The sequence below is a fragment of the Eschscholzia californica genome, unplaced genomic scaffold, assembly GCF_041429995.1.
Source record: "Eschscholzia californica isolate CP2 unplaced genomic scaffold, dmEscCali1.0.p SCAF_5, whole genome shotgun sequence".
In the NCBI taxonomy this organism is placed as follows: Eukaryota; Viridiplantae; Streptophyta; class Magnoliopsida; order Ranunculales; family Papaveraceae; genus Eschscholzia; species Eschscholzia californica.
The window spans coordinates 5,369,525-5,386,009 of record NW_028238472.1 but is presented as its reverse complement, the minus strand read 5'-3'; the positions used below and the strand labels follow the sequence as shown (position 1 = coordinate 5,386,009).

Here is a 16,485-nt window from a genome sequence, read left to right as displayed (position 1 = left end):
CAGCTTCCCGTGTAATCCCCTAATTTATCAAAAAAAGACCCAGATGACTCTTTATTGTCGTTAACGTCAAAAGAGTGTTATTTTATATTTCATCTCCCAAAATTAACATCATTTAATTCTATGACTTATTTAATTTTTTTTTCTCTCTCTTCTCTAAAACTCCCTCTCTCTGATTTTTATTTTTTCTAAAAACTCTCTCTAAAATCTTTTCAAGAGATAGAGGAAAGTGTAAATTTTGATCGATGGTAAGTGAAAATACTGGTGAGACTGAAGCTACCAGTAACCCATTTTCCTTTTGGAACATTGAGTTGTGTCAACCGCCGACACCATGAATATGATGACGATGATGAAGGTGATGAAAATCAAGTTAACCCATGGTCATGAATTTGATGATGATGATGATGATGATGTTGGTGAAGATGATGATGATGATGTTATGACGTTGGTGAAGATAAAAATCAAGTTGTTGCATGGTCATCATGATGATCTTGTCTTCTCAATCAAACTATCACCAAAATTTTAGGGGGTCAATGGTTAATTGAGTAACCGATAATGAAGAAGGAGAAGTTATTCAATCGTCTCCTTTAAACAATTAAAAAATTAAAAATATTAGAGTTAATTCCTATATGGCCCCCTACTTTGTGACCAGCTTCCTTTATGGGCCCCAAATTTCTGTAAATTCAAATATGGCCCCCTATTTTCATGGAAATGTCATAACTACCCTTCCCATTAATATATTTTCAAAATAAAATTAAAAACAAAATCCTAAATTCCACCTCACTTCCCTCTCCACCACTCATCTCTCTCCACGTCACCTATCTCTCCAACTCACCTCTCTCTCTCTCTCCAAGTCAATTTTCCGGCCGGCGACCTTCAAACTTAAAAAAAAAAAAAAAATTTCACTCACCTCTCTCTCTCTCTCTCCAAGTCAGCACTCACATGAAGGTCGCCAGCCGGAAAATTTTCCGGCCGGCGACCTTCAAACTTAAAAAAAAAAATTTTTTTTTTTTTCACTCATCTCTCTCTCTCTCTAAAAATTCCGGCGAAGGGGGTTTCCCTTCGCCGGAATCTGGTCTGTTGAAGAACAGACCAGATTGGTCTGTTCTTCAACAGGCCGATCTGGTATGTTCTTCAACAGACCAGAATAGGTATGTTGAAGAACAGACCAGATTCCGGCGAAGGGAAACCCCCTTCGCCGGAATTTTTAGAGAGAGAGAGAGATGAGTGAAAAAAAAAAAAAAAATTTTTTTTTTTTTAAGTTTGAAGGTCGCCGGCCGGCGACCTTCATGAGAGTGTGACTTGGAGAGAGAGAGAGAGGTGAGTTGGAGAGATAGGTGACGTGGAGAGAGATGAGTGGTGGAGACGGAAGTGAGGTGGAATTTAGGATTTTGTTTTTAATTTTAGTTTGAAAATATATTAATGGGAAGAGTAGTTATGACATTTCCATGAAAATAGGGGGTCATATTTGAATTTACAGAAATTTGGGGACCTTAAAGGAAGCTGGTCACAAAGTAGGGGGCCATATAGGAATTAACTCAAAATATTATTAGTCAAATTCATTTCATCAATAACAACAGGAACATCATCATCATCATCCAAGTAAAACTCTTCTTGAAATAATATTTCACTTTCCTTCTCTCTCTAAAAAGATATTAGAGAAAGAAAGTTCTTAGAAAAAAATAAGGTCAAAACTATTTACAGAGCTACTTTGGCTGTTTAGAGGGCCCAAAAGTTGGAATCTTTTCACTTTCTCTGTAAATAAGGTTTTGCTATTTACAGAGCACATAGAGACTAAAATCAAACTTTATTTCCTTCATTCCTAAACTCCACCACCAACACCTTCCACCACCCTAACAATCACCACTACAACTATGAACAATCAACTCACAATCACCTACTAGAAACATTAGTAATGGAAGAAACTAACAATGAGGAAGGTACATTAATGGAGGAGCTTGGTGTTCAAGAAGCTTCATTAATGGAAGAGTTTGGTATTGAAGAACTCAACTACAACTCTTCATTAGACTCATATAACAACATTATGAGCGAAGACATAGCTTTAGAGGTAACATAAACTAATTTGTGGTGATTATTCCGAAAAGAAATTTCGATTTCTAGGTTAACATTTTTTTTCCTTACTTTTATGAACACCACAAATTTTCGGTCAAATAATGCTTAGAACGATGAACATTTTCGGAGACGCTTTTGTCGAACAATTTTCGGTGAAAAACAACAAAAACTATAAGCAAACTATGACAAAGGAAAAATTGATTTTCGGCAGGAAAGACGTTTTTTATCAAACAATTGTCGATGAAACCAACAAAAATTATAAGAAAAATATGGCAACATAAAAAAAGATGGATTTTCGGCAGGAACCACCGACTTTAAACCGAAATTTTTCAGCAATAACCAACAAAAAATATGACAACAAAATCTCATCTTCTTCAATGACAAGATTTCTTTGAAAACTACCTAAAGAACTAAAGAGAAATCTACTTCCATGAGTATATATGATTCAAGATAAATCAACAACAAGATTTCTTTGAAAACTACCTAAAGAAGCAATGAAACCCTAATACATCAAGATAAAAGTTGAAAGAATGGTTTTAAGAATTTTTGGACGGAATAGATCAAGGATTTTAGATGGAGGGAATGACTTATCTTTAAAATAGGAGTCTAATTCTAAATACCTAATAAGTTGTGATAAAGTCAAAAGTATTTGTAAATAGTAAAAACAAGCTCTACAAATAGCCAGCTCTGTAAATAACTCTTAGTAGCTTTGTAAATAGCACTGACCAATAAATGATGAGAGAGAAAGTTTTTAAGGAAAAAAGGGAGCTTTTAGAGAAGGGAGAGAGAGTGAGAGAGAGGGGGAGAGAGAGAGAATAAAATATATCAGAGAATTAAATGATGGATAATTTTGGGAAAGAATATAAAGTAACAGTCTTTTAAAGTTAACGGCAAAAAATGGACCATCTAGATATTTTCGATAAACTATGGGGCTACGCGGAAAGCTCATCATAAATTAGAGGGTCATTTGAGAAATAACTCTTGAAGTTTTTATTTTATGAAAATACTATTTTTTTTCTTAACTATTTTTCTCTTTCATGCTTTTCTTCAATCCCTCAATTACCAATTCCGCCACCATTAATTTTCTTTTTATGGATTCATATCATAGTCATCTAATTTTCTGTAGATATAGAGGGGGGAGAAAATAAAAGATTAACGTATTTGTAGAAGAAATTACATTGAAAAATCGGGTTTCCAGTAACAGAAGTTTGTTGTAGTTGAAAGTGATGAAGAAAGAATTTCTTGATGAAGAAGAAAGGGAAAGATAGAAGGCCTGAGAGATAAAAGAAGTAAATAATTTGTGCAAGGATACCTTTGAAAAGTAAAACAAAAAGTTAACCGGTCAAAGGATGAAAATTTTAAAAAAGTGGTCATCTGCATATTTTAACTAAATTAGGAGGCTAGGCAGGAAACCGATCATAAATTAGGGGATCATTTTGAAAATAAACGGAGTTTTTTAATCCAATTTTATTTTCAAATAAACCCTTTTGGGGGTGGAAAATTTTCTGTTTGGGCAAAGGGGTAGTCAAATTGAAGGATCCACCCCAAATATCAGTAAATAGTTGGGGTTCTATGTCTAAATCAACACTTTTGGCTTTTGTTTAGTCCACTGTCCACTATAAAGTTTATGATGAAATCAGAACACTAGATTGCTTGAAAAATCAGGAAAACAACAATGTTTGGAGATCCAGGAGGAGGATTTAGAGAGAGGGGAGGAGGATTTAGAGAGGGGGGAGGAGTTGGTGGAACATTTGGAGGAAGATTTCCAGGATCATCATCATCATCAGGAGGAGTAGGAGGATTGAAAATGAGATGTATATCTTGCAAAGAAGAATATGAATCAATTGATGCTGGTACTTGTAAAGAATGTTATGAAGAAGCAAGTGAAACAGAAGAAGAATTAAAACGTGAAATTGATGAACTTAAATCTAAGATTTCATTTCTATCTTCTTCTTTCTCTCCTGTTGATGATTCACCTCATACTTCATCAGCTTGTTTCTTTTATACTGATGTTCTTCTTGTTGCTACTGATGATGCTGATTCTCCTTCTGTCCCTGCTCACAAATTTGTTTTGGTAATTTTCTTACTTACCCTTTACTGCAGTTTATCTAGGGTTTTGTTTTTCTTTGCTTGATAATTGATTGATTCATTGATTATGTGATTTAAGGAAAATGGGAAGATGGGTTTCTATTTTCTAGTCATAAGCAATAAAAAGTAGAAACTTTTATTGAAATAATTTTCACTGATTGTTCTTATAATTTTGGTATTGTGGGCAAAGGGATTATGAAATCGAAAACAATTTTGGCAATGGCAAGCAATTCAACTGATTCTTCTTATTATTTATTTATGCTTCTATAGCTGAATGATTACAAGTTTAGGGATTATGAAATAAAAAACTTCTGGCAAACAATTTTGCCATTAAACATCTAAGTGAATATGAAGATGAACAGTCTTTCATAACATTGTAGTCCTTCCTGTAACATTCATGACTATGATAACTATCGGAAGATAATGAATAACACTAGGGTTTAACGTGGTCCGGTTGGAGGATCACGATTCACGACCTAAATCAACTGAGAAAAAACATAAAGGCTGCTATATTTGTTATTCTCCGCAATTGTGGGATTGATCGGCTAATATGACTTGATGCAACTCAATGAGTAAAACGCATAGAACTCACTCTTATTTATAGAGTGATTTATGTTTCCTAGTCTCCAAAGACTTCTACCTAGAACTAGATAAATATATACAAATACAGTTGATGATTATAATGAATCTAAGAATACTAAGTAATATATACTGTAGATCTTTGAATATCTTTATTTGATTGGTCCAATCTTGTTTTGATCCTCGGACCTCCACGTTTGGATTCTGAATTGGTCTTGATCCTCAGATGTAATCTAATACTTCCCGATCACTTTCTTTGCATTTGTAAGTAGAGAGAAGCCGAAAGTAATACTATGAATTACAATTGGCTATCTCGTAAGCATGATTGTAGCTGAAAAAACATGTTGATCCTTTTCAAAATCGCAACACTTGTAATCGTCCACATAGGCCTATATAAGGCATGGAAAGGCCTATATAAGAACTTGTTGTAATGTTTCTTAGCATAGTCGTCGTTTTTGCGAGTTTCTGAAGGATCAGACTGAGGTGCTATAGTCTTGGGGTAAGACAAGCATACCAGTCAGGCCAATAGTTATGGAGTTTAATCCTGACATGGGCTCTACTTGGAAAAGTCATTCCTTATGCAATAATGTGGGGCATCTGGAAAGATCGAAATTCAGGGGCTTTTAAAGATAAGAAAAATCTTTGTAGAGCATAATAATATACATCTATGTCATTTTGCATATGAAGACTTCCATTGCTATTCTTGTTTTCTTTGTAAATGTGTCTGACAAGTGGATAATTCCTATACATCCTGTGCTGCTTCTACGATATATACTGGTTCGAACTTCCGAAAAGTTGGTGGTACTCATACCTTTGGACTAAGAGGAAAAAATGGACTCTTTGGGTAGTTATATGGATTTCACTATTGATCGGGAGGATATGATAGCAATTTTTGTAGTTTAACGCCTTCATCTTTTGTTTGTGATTAGCATTATACTTGTAAGTTTCACCACTATTAAAATAAAATAAGAATATAAGATCTTTAGCTACCTTTAGCTATAATAATGTACATGAAATCTTGATATCATTGTGGTTATATTAGACTGTTGTTGATATTGAAAATTTAAAACAGGTTAGTAGATCTCCAGTATTCAGAGCAATGTTAGAAACAGAGATGGAGGAGAGAAGAAGCGGAACAATCAAGATAAGTGATGTCTCATACGATGTCCTTCGTTCGTTTGTTCACTACTTGTACACAGCAGAGGTTTCCCTGACCGACGAGCAGATGGCATATGATCTGTTGGTGGTAGCAGAACGATACCAAGTGAAACAGCTAAAAGCATACTGTGAGAAGTTGATAATGTCAAGGGTTAATGGTGAGAATGCACTCGTTAGCTTTGCTTTTGCCAGGCAACATAATGCCAAATACCTCATGGGGGCATCTCTATCTATGCTCATTGATAACATGGACAAGCTAACAAAGCAGGATGAGTATAAGGAGCTTGTAGAAAAGGATCCTCGGCTTGTTGTTGGAATATACGAAGCATACCTAGCCAACCAAGTTAATACTGCTGCAGATCCTATCAAAGATCTGATTCTGTAAAACAAGAAATTTGAAACTTAGGTAGTAGCATACTGTATGCGCGCTGGAGAAGGGTTTAAGGTTCCGAGGCACTTCTATACGATTGAGATACGTCATTGTTTGGAGAAGATTTTAGGGTTTATTGCTCGTGCTGCGTATTATACAAGATCAAAATTGTGTGGAGAATATAACAATTGGTTGTTGCTGTAATTTGTTAATGAAAGCAAATGTCTCTGATCAGCTCTTAGTTATAAAGAAAATGTAATAACTTGAATGTTTGATTATTGCTTGACGGAACCCACATGTTAACAGATTAGTCCGGTCATTTCGTTAAAAATATTTAAATATTTATAGCAGGCCGAGGTCATGAAGCATGAAGCATTTGCCGATGGGTACCGACCGGATTCCCCGTCTCCTCAAGGTTTCCTCTCTGAATTTTGAGTGACCAAACTCTTCCTAATGACTTCATAGAGGGATAATGGGATTGGCATAGACGAGCTTAAAAGGAAAAAGAAGTGAGATTAGGGGGAAAAGCCTCTACAAAGTTTGTTTTGAGGGAGACAGCCATGGGCAGAGTAAACTTTTAGAACATGAAGTCAATAGCTCCAATTTGCAACAAAAAAAAGAAAGTCAATAGCTCCAAATCTTTGTGGCTATACGCGGGTCAAGGTGCTCCAAAACTTTCCGCGATATGAACTTTGAATAGCTGGTTACTCTCCTTTGGACAAGGTTCGACTACAGAAGGATGGGGTAGGGCGTCATATCAAAAGGGAAATGATTCTCCAATCTCATACCCATACTTCACTTTGTTTGGCATTCTGCAGTTCTACAAATCTTACGCGATCGATTAGTCAGTCAATTTGAGCCGTTGAATGAAGAACTAGTGCCTATTTTCAGTGGAAGCTAGCACCACCTCCATAAGGATGATCCCCCCTTGGTAGTCGGTTCACAGCACATAAAAGATGGCAACATTCCTTAGATTTTTGATTTAGGGTTTGAGGATCTCTTGGCCTCTGATGTTAGCAAATGTATTGAGGAATGTGTCATCTGTACCAAGTAGTCTGAAATATGTATGTTTTCAGATCTAACTTTTTCTTCCTTCTCCCCTTTATCCTTACATTCTTTGTTCATTTTCCTACGAGAAAAAAACAGAAAAAAGCGAGCCCACAGAAAAAACAGGTGTTATCACTGTCATATGAGCCTGCTCAGATTTTTTTTTTGATGAAAGACCCTGCTCAGATTAGTAACCAACAACTAGATGATTGATTCCTCTATGATGATTTCATATCGAAAATATCAGCCTTTATGCGGATAAACAGAAACCCCCACAAATTCGTCTGTCTCAATCGGGGCAAAGAAATATAAATACAAAAGAAAAAGAAAATCAGGGGATAAGCTAAAAAGAAAGAGATATGCTATAGCTTAGTATTGTTGTTACTCAAAACTTAAATAGGCAGGAAAACATAAAGAGAACAGGAAAACAACCCTTCCTCCCTGGTCCAACTATTCCAATGCCATAACCTTCTGAACTCTAAGCTGGTCCAACAGTACTCTGTCCTCACTTCTAACCATACCATTTTCGCCGTTTAATTACAGAATAACAGACAACTACGACTATACTGCTGGAGAAGTAGTCAAACCGATGTGATCTTAGACACATTCAAACTCTTCTTCATTTAACTAACACAAAGGCAAAACAAGTGGCTAACATCTGCTTTCTGACTTTCTTCCCATTGTGCAATTAAAAACTTGTAAGCAATCGACAGGATATTAGTATCAGCTTGGTTGTTGTTGGTTACCTGTAAGAGCGGCAGAGGAGGAAGATTGAAGGGTTGACTTTTGTTGTTGATTACTACTATTAACTACTGCCTGCTTAGGGGCCTTGAATCTTTCCTTTCCTTGTTGCAGTTGTTGTGAGGAGAGTGATAGCTTCTCTGGAGGAGCACAAGGAGTGCTGTTATTATCTCCTGATTCTGATTCTGATTTTCTCTTCACCTTTGGCTTCAAGACACCATCCAAAGTTTTCCTCGCCTTATCCAGAAAGCTGCTGGAACTGCATTTTGTCTTCTCTTGTTTCAGTCTATTATCTGTACCAGAAGAACTTTTGGTCAAGGTTGCGCTCGAAGACATGATCTTGTCTGATGTGAAAGTCTGCTGTTGACTAATAGTTGTCTGAGTATTAGAAGCCATTTTGTTGATTGACATTGTTGCTTCACTATTATTCTCCGAAGTGATTCTATCCACCATAGCTCGTGGTTGTTGAGGAATAGAACTAGCTTCTGCTGAAACTCTTTCATCTGCTGTCCTCGGTGTGGAAGATGGCTTCTTTCTCTTCAACTTTTCATTGCCCTGAAAACATATAACTAACATCAGTCAGCTGCAACCAGTTATAGAACAGCAGCATTAATGAAGGAATTATGCACGAATATCGGTGCCAAGCTGTGTTCTGGTGATAGCTTAGAACACTAGTCTAAGACCCATTTTCTGATAATCTTATCATGTTGGATGCACGCCCAAATTTTACAATTTTCCATTTTGCATTCACATCTCCAACGTAGTACTGAGATTACGCAATCACATTTTCAGAAAGCATGGATTCAGATTATGCATTTACATTTTCACGTAACACTGAGATATAATATTCAATCTTTCAGATATCGAAATAACTGAATACTCATCAGAGAGAAAAAAAAAACAATCCATACCTTAAGACGACCATAATATGCCCTCTTCCGTTCCTTTGCTCTACAGACAGCATTTTTTATCCCATGATTGTCCATCAACCCATTGGGCCATAACTCTGCAAGCTGATAGGCAACAAAAAGAAATTTGTCATTAACTGCAGTTAGTTTTATTACAAGACTTGGCTAAAGAACGACGAAGAAGAAACCAGAATTTGTTTTGTCTTGGTTGCGGAATTGCAGAAGAAGTCATCTAAAATTGCTTTTCTTAATTAACAACACTAGGAGTAAAATGTGAGACATCACTATAACAATCCAACACGGAAATATTAGCTTCTAAATGTAAAAATCGAGGCTTATATTTAAGTTCAGGAGAACTAAGTCTATGAAGGCGACAATTGAGGCATAATCACAAGAGATATATGTGGATATATCATGGATGCAGTACAATTGAAATAGTTTTCAAAAAACAGTACAATTGAAAACCTAAAATCTGATAAACCCTTTTTGTGTATCCAGAATGGATACTAAAAGATGCAATACTCATTCATTCTGTTGTATCACGTACAAACAGATGAAGTACTAATTCCGTAGTATCGGGTAGGACTGATAATAAAAAAGGTATAAGCAATATAAATAACAAAACTATATATGGTTACCTCAACATACAACTTTCTGATTTGTGGACCCTTGTCTTCGTCCATTCCCTGCAAGCATCCAAAGTTTAAAAAAAAAAAGCCAAGAACACCAATTACAAAACAAAACTCTCAGTTATAACTTGTAAATATATTTCTAGTGGTTAACTTAGTACCTCAACATATAAATCGTACAAATCACATATCTTGTCCTCCATGGCATCGTCCATACTACATGTTCCTGTAACAAGTCCTTTTTCCTTTGAGTCCATTGCTTCCTTACGATCATCAAGTGTTCCATCCTGCGCCTCGATTGGCTGCAGAAAATATGACGTTTATAGATTCCCAAAAGCATTTTTAACCAGATGACACAGAAAGGAAAAAAGTAAGAAATGGAAGATAGTAGATTTCATTGTGGGATGTATTTGAAAACATATTGCAAAAAAGAATTTGATAGGCAGTTCTACATGCTACCTTCGACTTCAGTGAAGATGCTCGTGTTCTGATCATTTCGATTACTTCTTTTTTTATCTGTTGGAATCTATCATCCTTTTCCTGTTTTGCAGACAATCCCAGTTCTACCATTGCTTTTAAATTCCTCTGTCAAAGAAATCGAGCATGTCAGTTTTGCCTACTCCATACAACTTCAAAGAACGAACTTAATCAAGATAAAATGATATAACAGAATTGAAAGTAAATTATGTTGGAGCTGCCAATCATATTCCCGATATTTTGGCTGGTTTCAACACCAGTTAATAACTCAATACATGATATAGCTAATATAATCTGCCACTGCCACTCTCAGTTAACAAATTAAAAACGAGAACAAATTTTCATTTTCTGTATTCTTAGAGCAAGTAGTTAAACTGCTTTCATCTGTACATACATTAGTTTCCGGCCACTGCCCTTAATTATTGTATATATATATATTGTGAAAATATATTTAATGAACCATAAGTTTATGTGTAATCGATGCTTTCCGGTATTATCCGTCATATCACCTATCACCCTTGATCGCTCTAGTCTAATGTACGGTCTCGAGTAATTAGAGTTGAAAAGTGAAACACCGTATTCCTAGGCTACCAAGAAGCTACCTTTAATGTTTTTAACTGCACAATGTGGCCAAGAATACCCATAAGGCGATTAATTAGCTCCTCCGATATTTTTCCTTGGCTTGACTGCTACAAATAGAAAAGAACTCACTTAGTTTTTATACGAAGTACTGAAAATGCAAAGAAGCAGATTAATAAGCAAAGAAGGCGCTAGTTATGTCGAAGAAAGAAATATCATTAACTAAAAGATGTGAGGTAGCTAAGTTCCAATACCGCTAATCTAGCAACTTTGGCAAGCTTCTGTTTAACTTCTCGTGGCAACCTTCTTTTGATTCCGGGGAAAGAATTATCAGTGTCCTGAGCTTCCATGGATTGTGGTCTTGCTGCAAGGATACACATGGAATTTATTTAAAACTTCCTTGCATCTGAAAAATTAAGAATCAGATCACACAGTGTTAACATACTTACATTCTGATACTATCAGCTCCAGTTCCCTGATTGCCCTTTCTAGCATTGTACCTTTTGACCTAACACTTGAACCTTCTTTTGCATGCATCAATGTGCTTTTCTGCATAATAGAAAAAAAGTTAACATCAACAAGATCACTTGCAAGATATGATATATAAAGGGTGGTGTGCGTACAACGACCGCGCGGACAAGAAGACTAGACAATATGACAAGGCCAAACCGGGGAAAACATCGCCAGGTCACTGACGTGTTTGGTTGCCACATGAGATCTGCCTTGTAAAATAATCATGCATTTAATTTCGTGTTCATCTTTAAAATTTTATACATCACCAAAGTATAATTGGGATTTCATCGTCTTCTTCTTCAGGAATAAAGTGATTCTGATGTGATCAACATAACAATGATATACACTTTAAACTTTTAGTTTTTTGTGAGTAACAACATCAATAACTCAATGACTTCATCTTATCAAAATTTCCCCTTGTTTTTTTATATATTGCTAATAACACTCCCAATGAAGTTCACACTGGAACCCATAGTTTCAAGTTACTTGCATACTAATAAATAACAACCCTAATTACTCCCCAGATGATAAGATGCCCAGTTCATTGCACAATACAAACATCTAAATGCATTTAAGCTTACATTTTGTGTCCACGTATAGGTGGATCCCACAGAAATGATCTAAACTATGACATTTTAATATAATGATCTTCTACTGAAGTAGATTACCCTCACAAAAAATGAGACCACGTTTCTATACGGTGCAAAATATTTTCTCCACTTACATAAATCTGTAAGTAGCCATGCATGCTGATAAATACCATAAGAATTTCAGAAAAGAACGTTTCGTTCACCAAGCATACGATGACAAAGAAAGCCTATCTTTCTAGATTAAGAGATTGTTTCTTTTTTCCGCCTCTAATATTATCAGAGTTTACACCAGCATTAATACGAATTAAAATGAGATGAAGGGGAAAGATTTAAACAGATGAAAATACCACATTAAGGTTTAATCGAGTACTAACCACTCTTCGCACTTGATGATCAAACAATTCGTTACTTCCATCCTTTCTTCTCTGCTGCACTTTGGTGGATGGTTCAAGCTCGTCTGCATCATTTAATACTTTTCTAATTTGAGACTCGGGCTGGGTAGAAGTAGATGCATCCCTATGTATCTGATGTGCATTACTCAAGGATTCACTCTTTGATTTATTACCAAGGTCCCTTGACTGGACAACTACATCTTTGTGCTTGTCAGTATTCTTTCCCTGGGAGGGACAGGCAGATGCATCTGCAGCTTGGACTTTAGAAGACAACGAATTAACTTTTGAATCAGCTAACTTCTTTTTTAGCGGTTCTAAAGGTGCAGTCATTCTCTCCAGTAATTTCCCATTTTGAAAATGATCACTTTCAGGGGTTAGAGTGTGTGAGGAAATAGGAACATTCCCAGCAAATGGTGCAGTCCTTGCTGCAGCTTTCATCTTCACATTACCCAGTTTGGCATGTTTATTTGGTAAATGTCCAGCGTCCCTCTCTCCAGAAGTTCTTGTCAAATCTTTCCTTCTCCGTTTCTTTGGCAGGTGATCTGGTGACGGTACATGTTCATTTCTGCCAGAAAGGACCAAGTAGCACGGAAGTAAGGAAAAAAATCTTAACATGCTCAAAGCTAAAGAACCAACGAATAATGCAAGCAACAATGAAACATGGTGGACGTTATGAAGGACAGGTGTAAGATGGAGGCTGACAAGAAACTCACATGCGTTCAAGCTTCCCTCGATTAACAAAAAACCCATTGTGTTTAGTTGCGGACTTGTCTACTTGAAAATACTGATCCTGCAGCAAATGGGATGAAGGGATATGAGTTTAGAAATTAGCGACAAAATATCATATCAGAACATAAAAAAGAAACTGGGCACTGGTATCGTATAATGGCTGCAAGTAGTATACTATGAAGTATGAACAAATATAGATGAATCATCCAAAAATTAACAACTGAAATCATGTATATCCAGGTCATCTTTCATTATCTGCACCTTTACCCCCGCCACCTAGTATCATTTCTTGAGTATTGGGAAAGGTAATAACATTATGCACATGTTGGCAGAAAAGACTACTTTGCAATATCACTACTTTTGAAAAAAAAATTATTTACAGATTAATGTACAATACCTACTTTAAGCTTTCAAAAGATAATAAATAGACACTTCTCCTAGAGGGAAATATTTGTGTTGTTGTACTTGCGTTCCAAATAGTTTGTGTTCGCTAACGGATTTTTGGAAAGCGCCTACAAATGCTTACTCGTGAGACTGAGGACTACGAGGAGCCAAAACGAGTTTTGGAAAACTAAATTAGCTTGGGAGAAGCACAACTTTGGAAAGAAGCTCCACTTCATAGATTGGCAGGTTTCTAGTTCTTATTGGGTAAGGAAAATAAGCCCACTTTGAAACTAGTAACAAAATATTTTGTTTAATACATGAAAAAATGGTGGTTAAGCAGATCATCTGTTTCAGTTTTTGGTGACTCAAAAGTTGACAATAGCAAAATGTCAACATAGGAGACAGATTCAAGTAGCTACATTGCCTAGGTACCACAAATCAGAAACACTGTTAACTGCACTTGACTCAGAATTAGCAACAAGCATTGACAATAAAATAATATAAGAGCTGTAAAACTCACCAGCTCTGCATCATCTATGAAAGAATCCTCTGTATCATATTGATCATCATCAGGAATATCATCAAGTTCTTCCTCATCACTACTTTGCTTACCCTAAAAACGATCATCTCCAAGTTAGCATGTTCGAGAGTACACTTCAAATAACATAATTACTAAACCAACAAAACAAGTTTTCCACTAAATTAATATCATATCATGTACGAGTAAATGCCCTAAAAGGCTTCTAATAGTATAAGAAACTAATATGGCTTCTAAGCAATACCATGTATAACCGTTCAATCTTCTCAATAACTGCACTAAAACGACTTGAGGGAGGTACATCCTTCATTTCCTCGTCCCCATTTTGACCCTACAAGTGTGAAGTATAACCAAGGTATTAGTGACAATAACTGAAGTGATTCAAAACTAACGTTAAGAGGAAAAACAAACAATCAAGGAATCATGTGCACATATAAATGTATAAATGGGAGTTACAAATTCATGCTAGTCAAACTCGGATAGGAAGAGCAATATCCCATAGATCTCCATATTCAAGCTTATAATGTATTGATAAAAATGTATAAATGGGAGTTAGAAATTCATGCTAGTACAAACTCAGATAGGATGAGCAATATCCCATAGATCTCCACGTTCAAGCTTATAATGCATTGATAAAGCCTTTTCTTATCTTAAGAAAGCAAATTAGAGCTCCGACATGCTCACAACAATAACCATGCATACCATCAATTAGTACCCAGTAACTCAAGTCAAGTATACACACTACACGAAATACAACGACGTTTCCGTCCTGCTATCCAACAGGCCAAATACTTCAGATGATTTAGATTGTGGATAAACATAAGCCTGTTAGATGACTTATGATAAGAATCATATGTCAGTACTTTACTAGTTACTCCAATGTGTCAAAAACTATTTTTCTTTGTGAAAATGAAAACATGAAGAATATCCAGCTTGATTCGTAGAATGCCCGTTTGGGACTTCAAGCTTCTTTATTTCAAGTCGAATGGGTAGTTCTCTTGAATTCCATTCTCTAGACTCTTAAATGGTACTACATTCATTAATTTCTCGGGCGAACGTGTCAAAGCTAAATTTTATAGCTTGATCTATTGTAACGTGCGAACTGCGTGAGTGGTGTTACTTTCCATGTTCTACTTTTACATGAATCATGTTTATGATTCCATGACGGAGTATCTTGATTTTCCGTCTTCATAGCAGTGGGGCGTACATTTATACCCGGGTGGGTCTAAAGAATCAAATGCAAGCTGGGTAATGAAAATTAAAAGTTTCTGCTGCTGAATTCAACTATTGGATTGAAAAAATAACACAAAACAGAACTAGTTACCCAAGCAAACAAAATGAGAGCAGAATCAAATAATTTATTGAGAGAGAGAGAGATGGAATAATTTATACCAGAGGAGCAACACGAGACTCAAGGGCAGGATGAGCACCAGTAGGAGGAGGAAGTTCCGGTTGTGAAGGAAGAGATGAAGAAGAATTATTATTAGGTTTAATTTTGCTAGAAGAATCTTCTTTGATTAGTTTCTTCCAAGAAACAAAGGTAGTTTCACCAATTCTCAGTTCAACGGTAAACCTCTGCCTACCCTTTGTTGTTACGGGAGGAACAGCAGATGTAGACGCAGGAGAAACCCTAGATGAGCTCCCACCACCACCACCACCACCACCACCGGCGCCGCTGCCTATGTCTTCCTCCTCCATCTTGATGAATGTTGATATTTTAGGGCATTCAAGGATGATTCGGAGGTAATAGAATTGAATCCAAGGAAGAAGAGGAATTTTTAGGGCTAAGAAAAAAGGGAAAGATTTCGACTTTGATGGACAAAATTGAGAGAGGTGAAAGAGTAGAGAGAGAGGGAGAGTCTAGAGGTTGCTCTCTCGCTCAAGCAGTGAGACCAACAGAGACCGGGCTGAACGCTGAAAATGTGAAAAAATTGGGGACATCGCCTTAACCTAATATTTCTGCTCTAGCTAGGGCAAACAACTACAAAATGAGTTGTTTGATCAGATATGGTTTTGATCGGTTCGGCCCATTTTTGCTCATATCTCGAAATATGGACAACCAGCTTCTGATAAAGCGGAACTCGATAGACAAACCCTAAACACTATACTCACATGAAACAAAAAATCTTATATCGGTGAAAATGAATGGCTTTGGACTTTTGGATTAAGTGTGCCTCAAAACCTAGGTTCTCTTTCATGGACTCGTATGAAAGATAAGAAAATGACAACTTTACCACAAGAGACATAAAAACCAATTCGTGAGTTAGGTTTTATCATAAAAGTGGTATATCAACATTATTTGGTCTACCCGTCATATAGGGATTTGAAGACGGACTAATGCACATGCCTGGAGGCCCTAGATATTTTCTTTTTCACCTCAAGGGTGTCGTTTATGGTGAATGCCGAAGTATGAGAACTAGGAAGTAGAATACATTCCAAATTTCAATCATATATTACCATTTTGAGTTAATCTGATTTTGGGTTTTGTATATCAACTTGCTAGACTACAGACTGTATTCAAGACTCCTATTTTCGTTTCAACCAATAAGTTTGTCGCTAGAGATGGGTCAGATGAAATAAATAAGGTTTTGGGAGGGTTTCTCTTATCCAGGTTGAGCTCTATAAACACTTAAAAATCCATCTCCTCTTCTCTCTGCCATGACAAAACTCCAATGATAGCAACAGGTTTTTTA

At 36.3% G+C, this 16,485-nt stretch overlaps 2 protein-coding genes across 5 annotated transcripts; one reads left to right on the top strand and one right to left on the bottom strand.

The window, feature by feature from the left end:
* The first annotated feature begins 3,577 nt into the window (after positions 1 to 3,577).
* LOC147536515 (BTB/POZ domain-containing protein) lies at positions 3,578 to 6,596 on the top strand. Its single transcript, XM_086644004.1, has 2 exons — positions 3,578 to 4,144; positions 5,810 to 6,596. Exons 1-2 carry the CDS (start codon positions 3,746 to 3,748, stop codon positions 6,278 to 6,280), a joined length of 870 nt encoding a protein of 289 aa, XP_086500130.1. The 5' UTR covers positions 3,578 to 3,745; the 3' UTR covers positions 6,281 to 6,596.
* A 1,055-nt stretch (positions 6,597 to 7,651) lies between these two features.
* On the bottom strand, positions 7,652 to 16,469 carry LOC147536514 (wound-responsive family protein). Of its 4 annotated transcripts, none has more exons than XM_086644001.1 (13): positions 15,185 to 16,469; positions 14,037 to 14,123; positions 13,775 to 13,867; positions 12,855 to 12,931; positions 12,124 to 12,706; positions 11,096 to 11,195; positions 10,901 to 11,010; positions 10,670 to 10,756; positions 10,050 to 10,175; positions 9,752 to 9,892; positions 9,600 to 9,647; positions 8,965 to 9,066; positions 7,652 to 8,608 (listed from the first exon to the last, which is right to left on the bottom strand). In XM_086644001.1, the coding sequence occupies exons 1-13, from the start codon at positions 15,488 to 15,490 to the stop codon at positions 8,036 to 8,038; spliced, it is 2,433 nt and encodes an 810-aa protein (XP_086500127.1). In that variant the 5' UTR covers positions 15,491 to 16,469; the 3' UTR covers positions 7,652 to 8,035. The 4 variants fall into 4 exon arrangements, with proteins under 4 accessions (XP_086500127.1, XP_086500129.1, XP_086500126.1 ...); XM_086644003.1 differs by having other exon boundaries at positions 10,670 to 10,753; positions 15,185 to 16,178; XM_086644000.1 differs by having other exon boundaries at positions 10,047 to 10,175; positions 15,185 to 16,038.
* Positions 16,470 to 16,485: the final 16 nt, after the last annotated feature.

Bases quoted from the DNA above. Each gene is read 5' to 3' on its own strand.
- LOC147536514 (XM_086644000.1), bottom strand. From the start codon at position 15,490: ATGGAGGAGGAAGACATAGGCAGCGGCGCCGGTGGTGGTGGTGGTGGT. The intron at 14,124-15,184 runs GTATAAATTATT...TCACACTTGTAG, and splicing joins AGTCTCGTGTTGCTCCTCTG to GGTCAAAATGGGGACGAGGA. The intron at 12,707-12,854 runs GTGAGTTTCTTG...CCTTTCTGGCAG, and splicing joins CGAGGGAAGCTTGAACGCAT to AAATGAACATGTACCGTCAC.
- LOC147536515 (XM_086644004.1), top strand. From the start codon at position 3,746: ATGTTTGGAGATCCAGGAGGAGGATTTAGAGAGAGGGGAGGAGGATTT. The intron at 4,145-5,809 runs GTAATTTTCTTA...AATTTAAAACAG, and splicing joins CTGCTCACAAATTTGTTTTG to GTTAGTAGATCTCCAGTATT.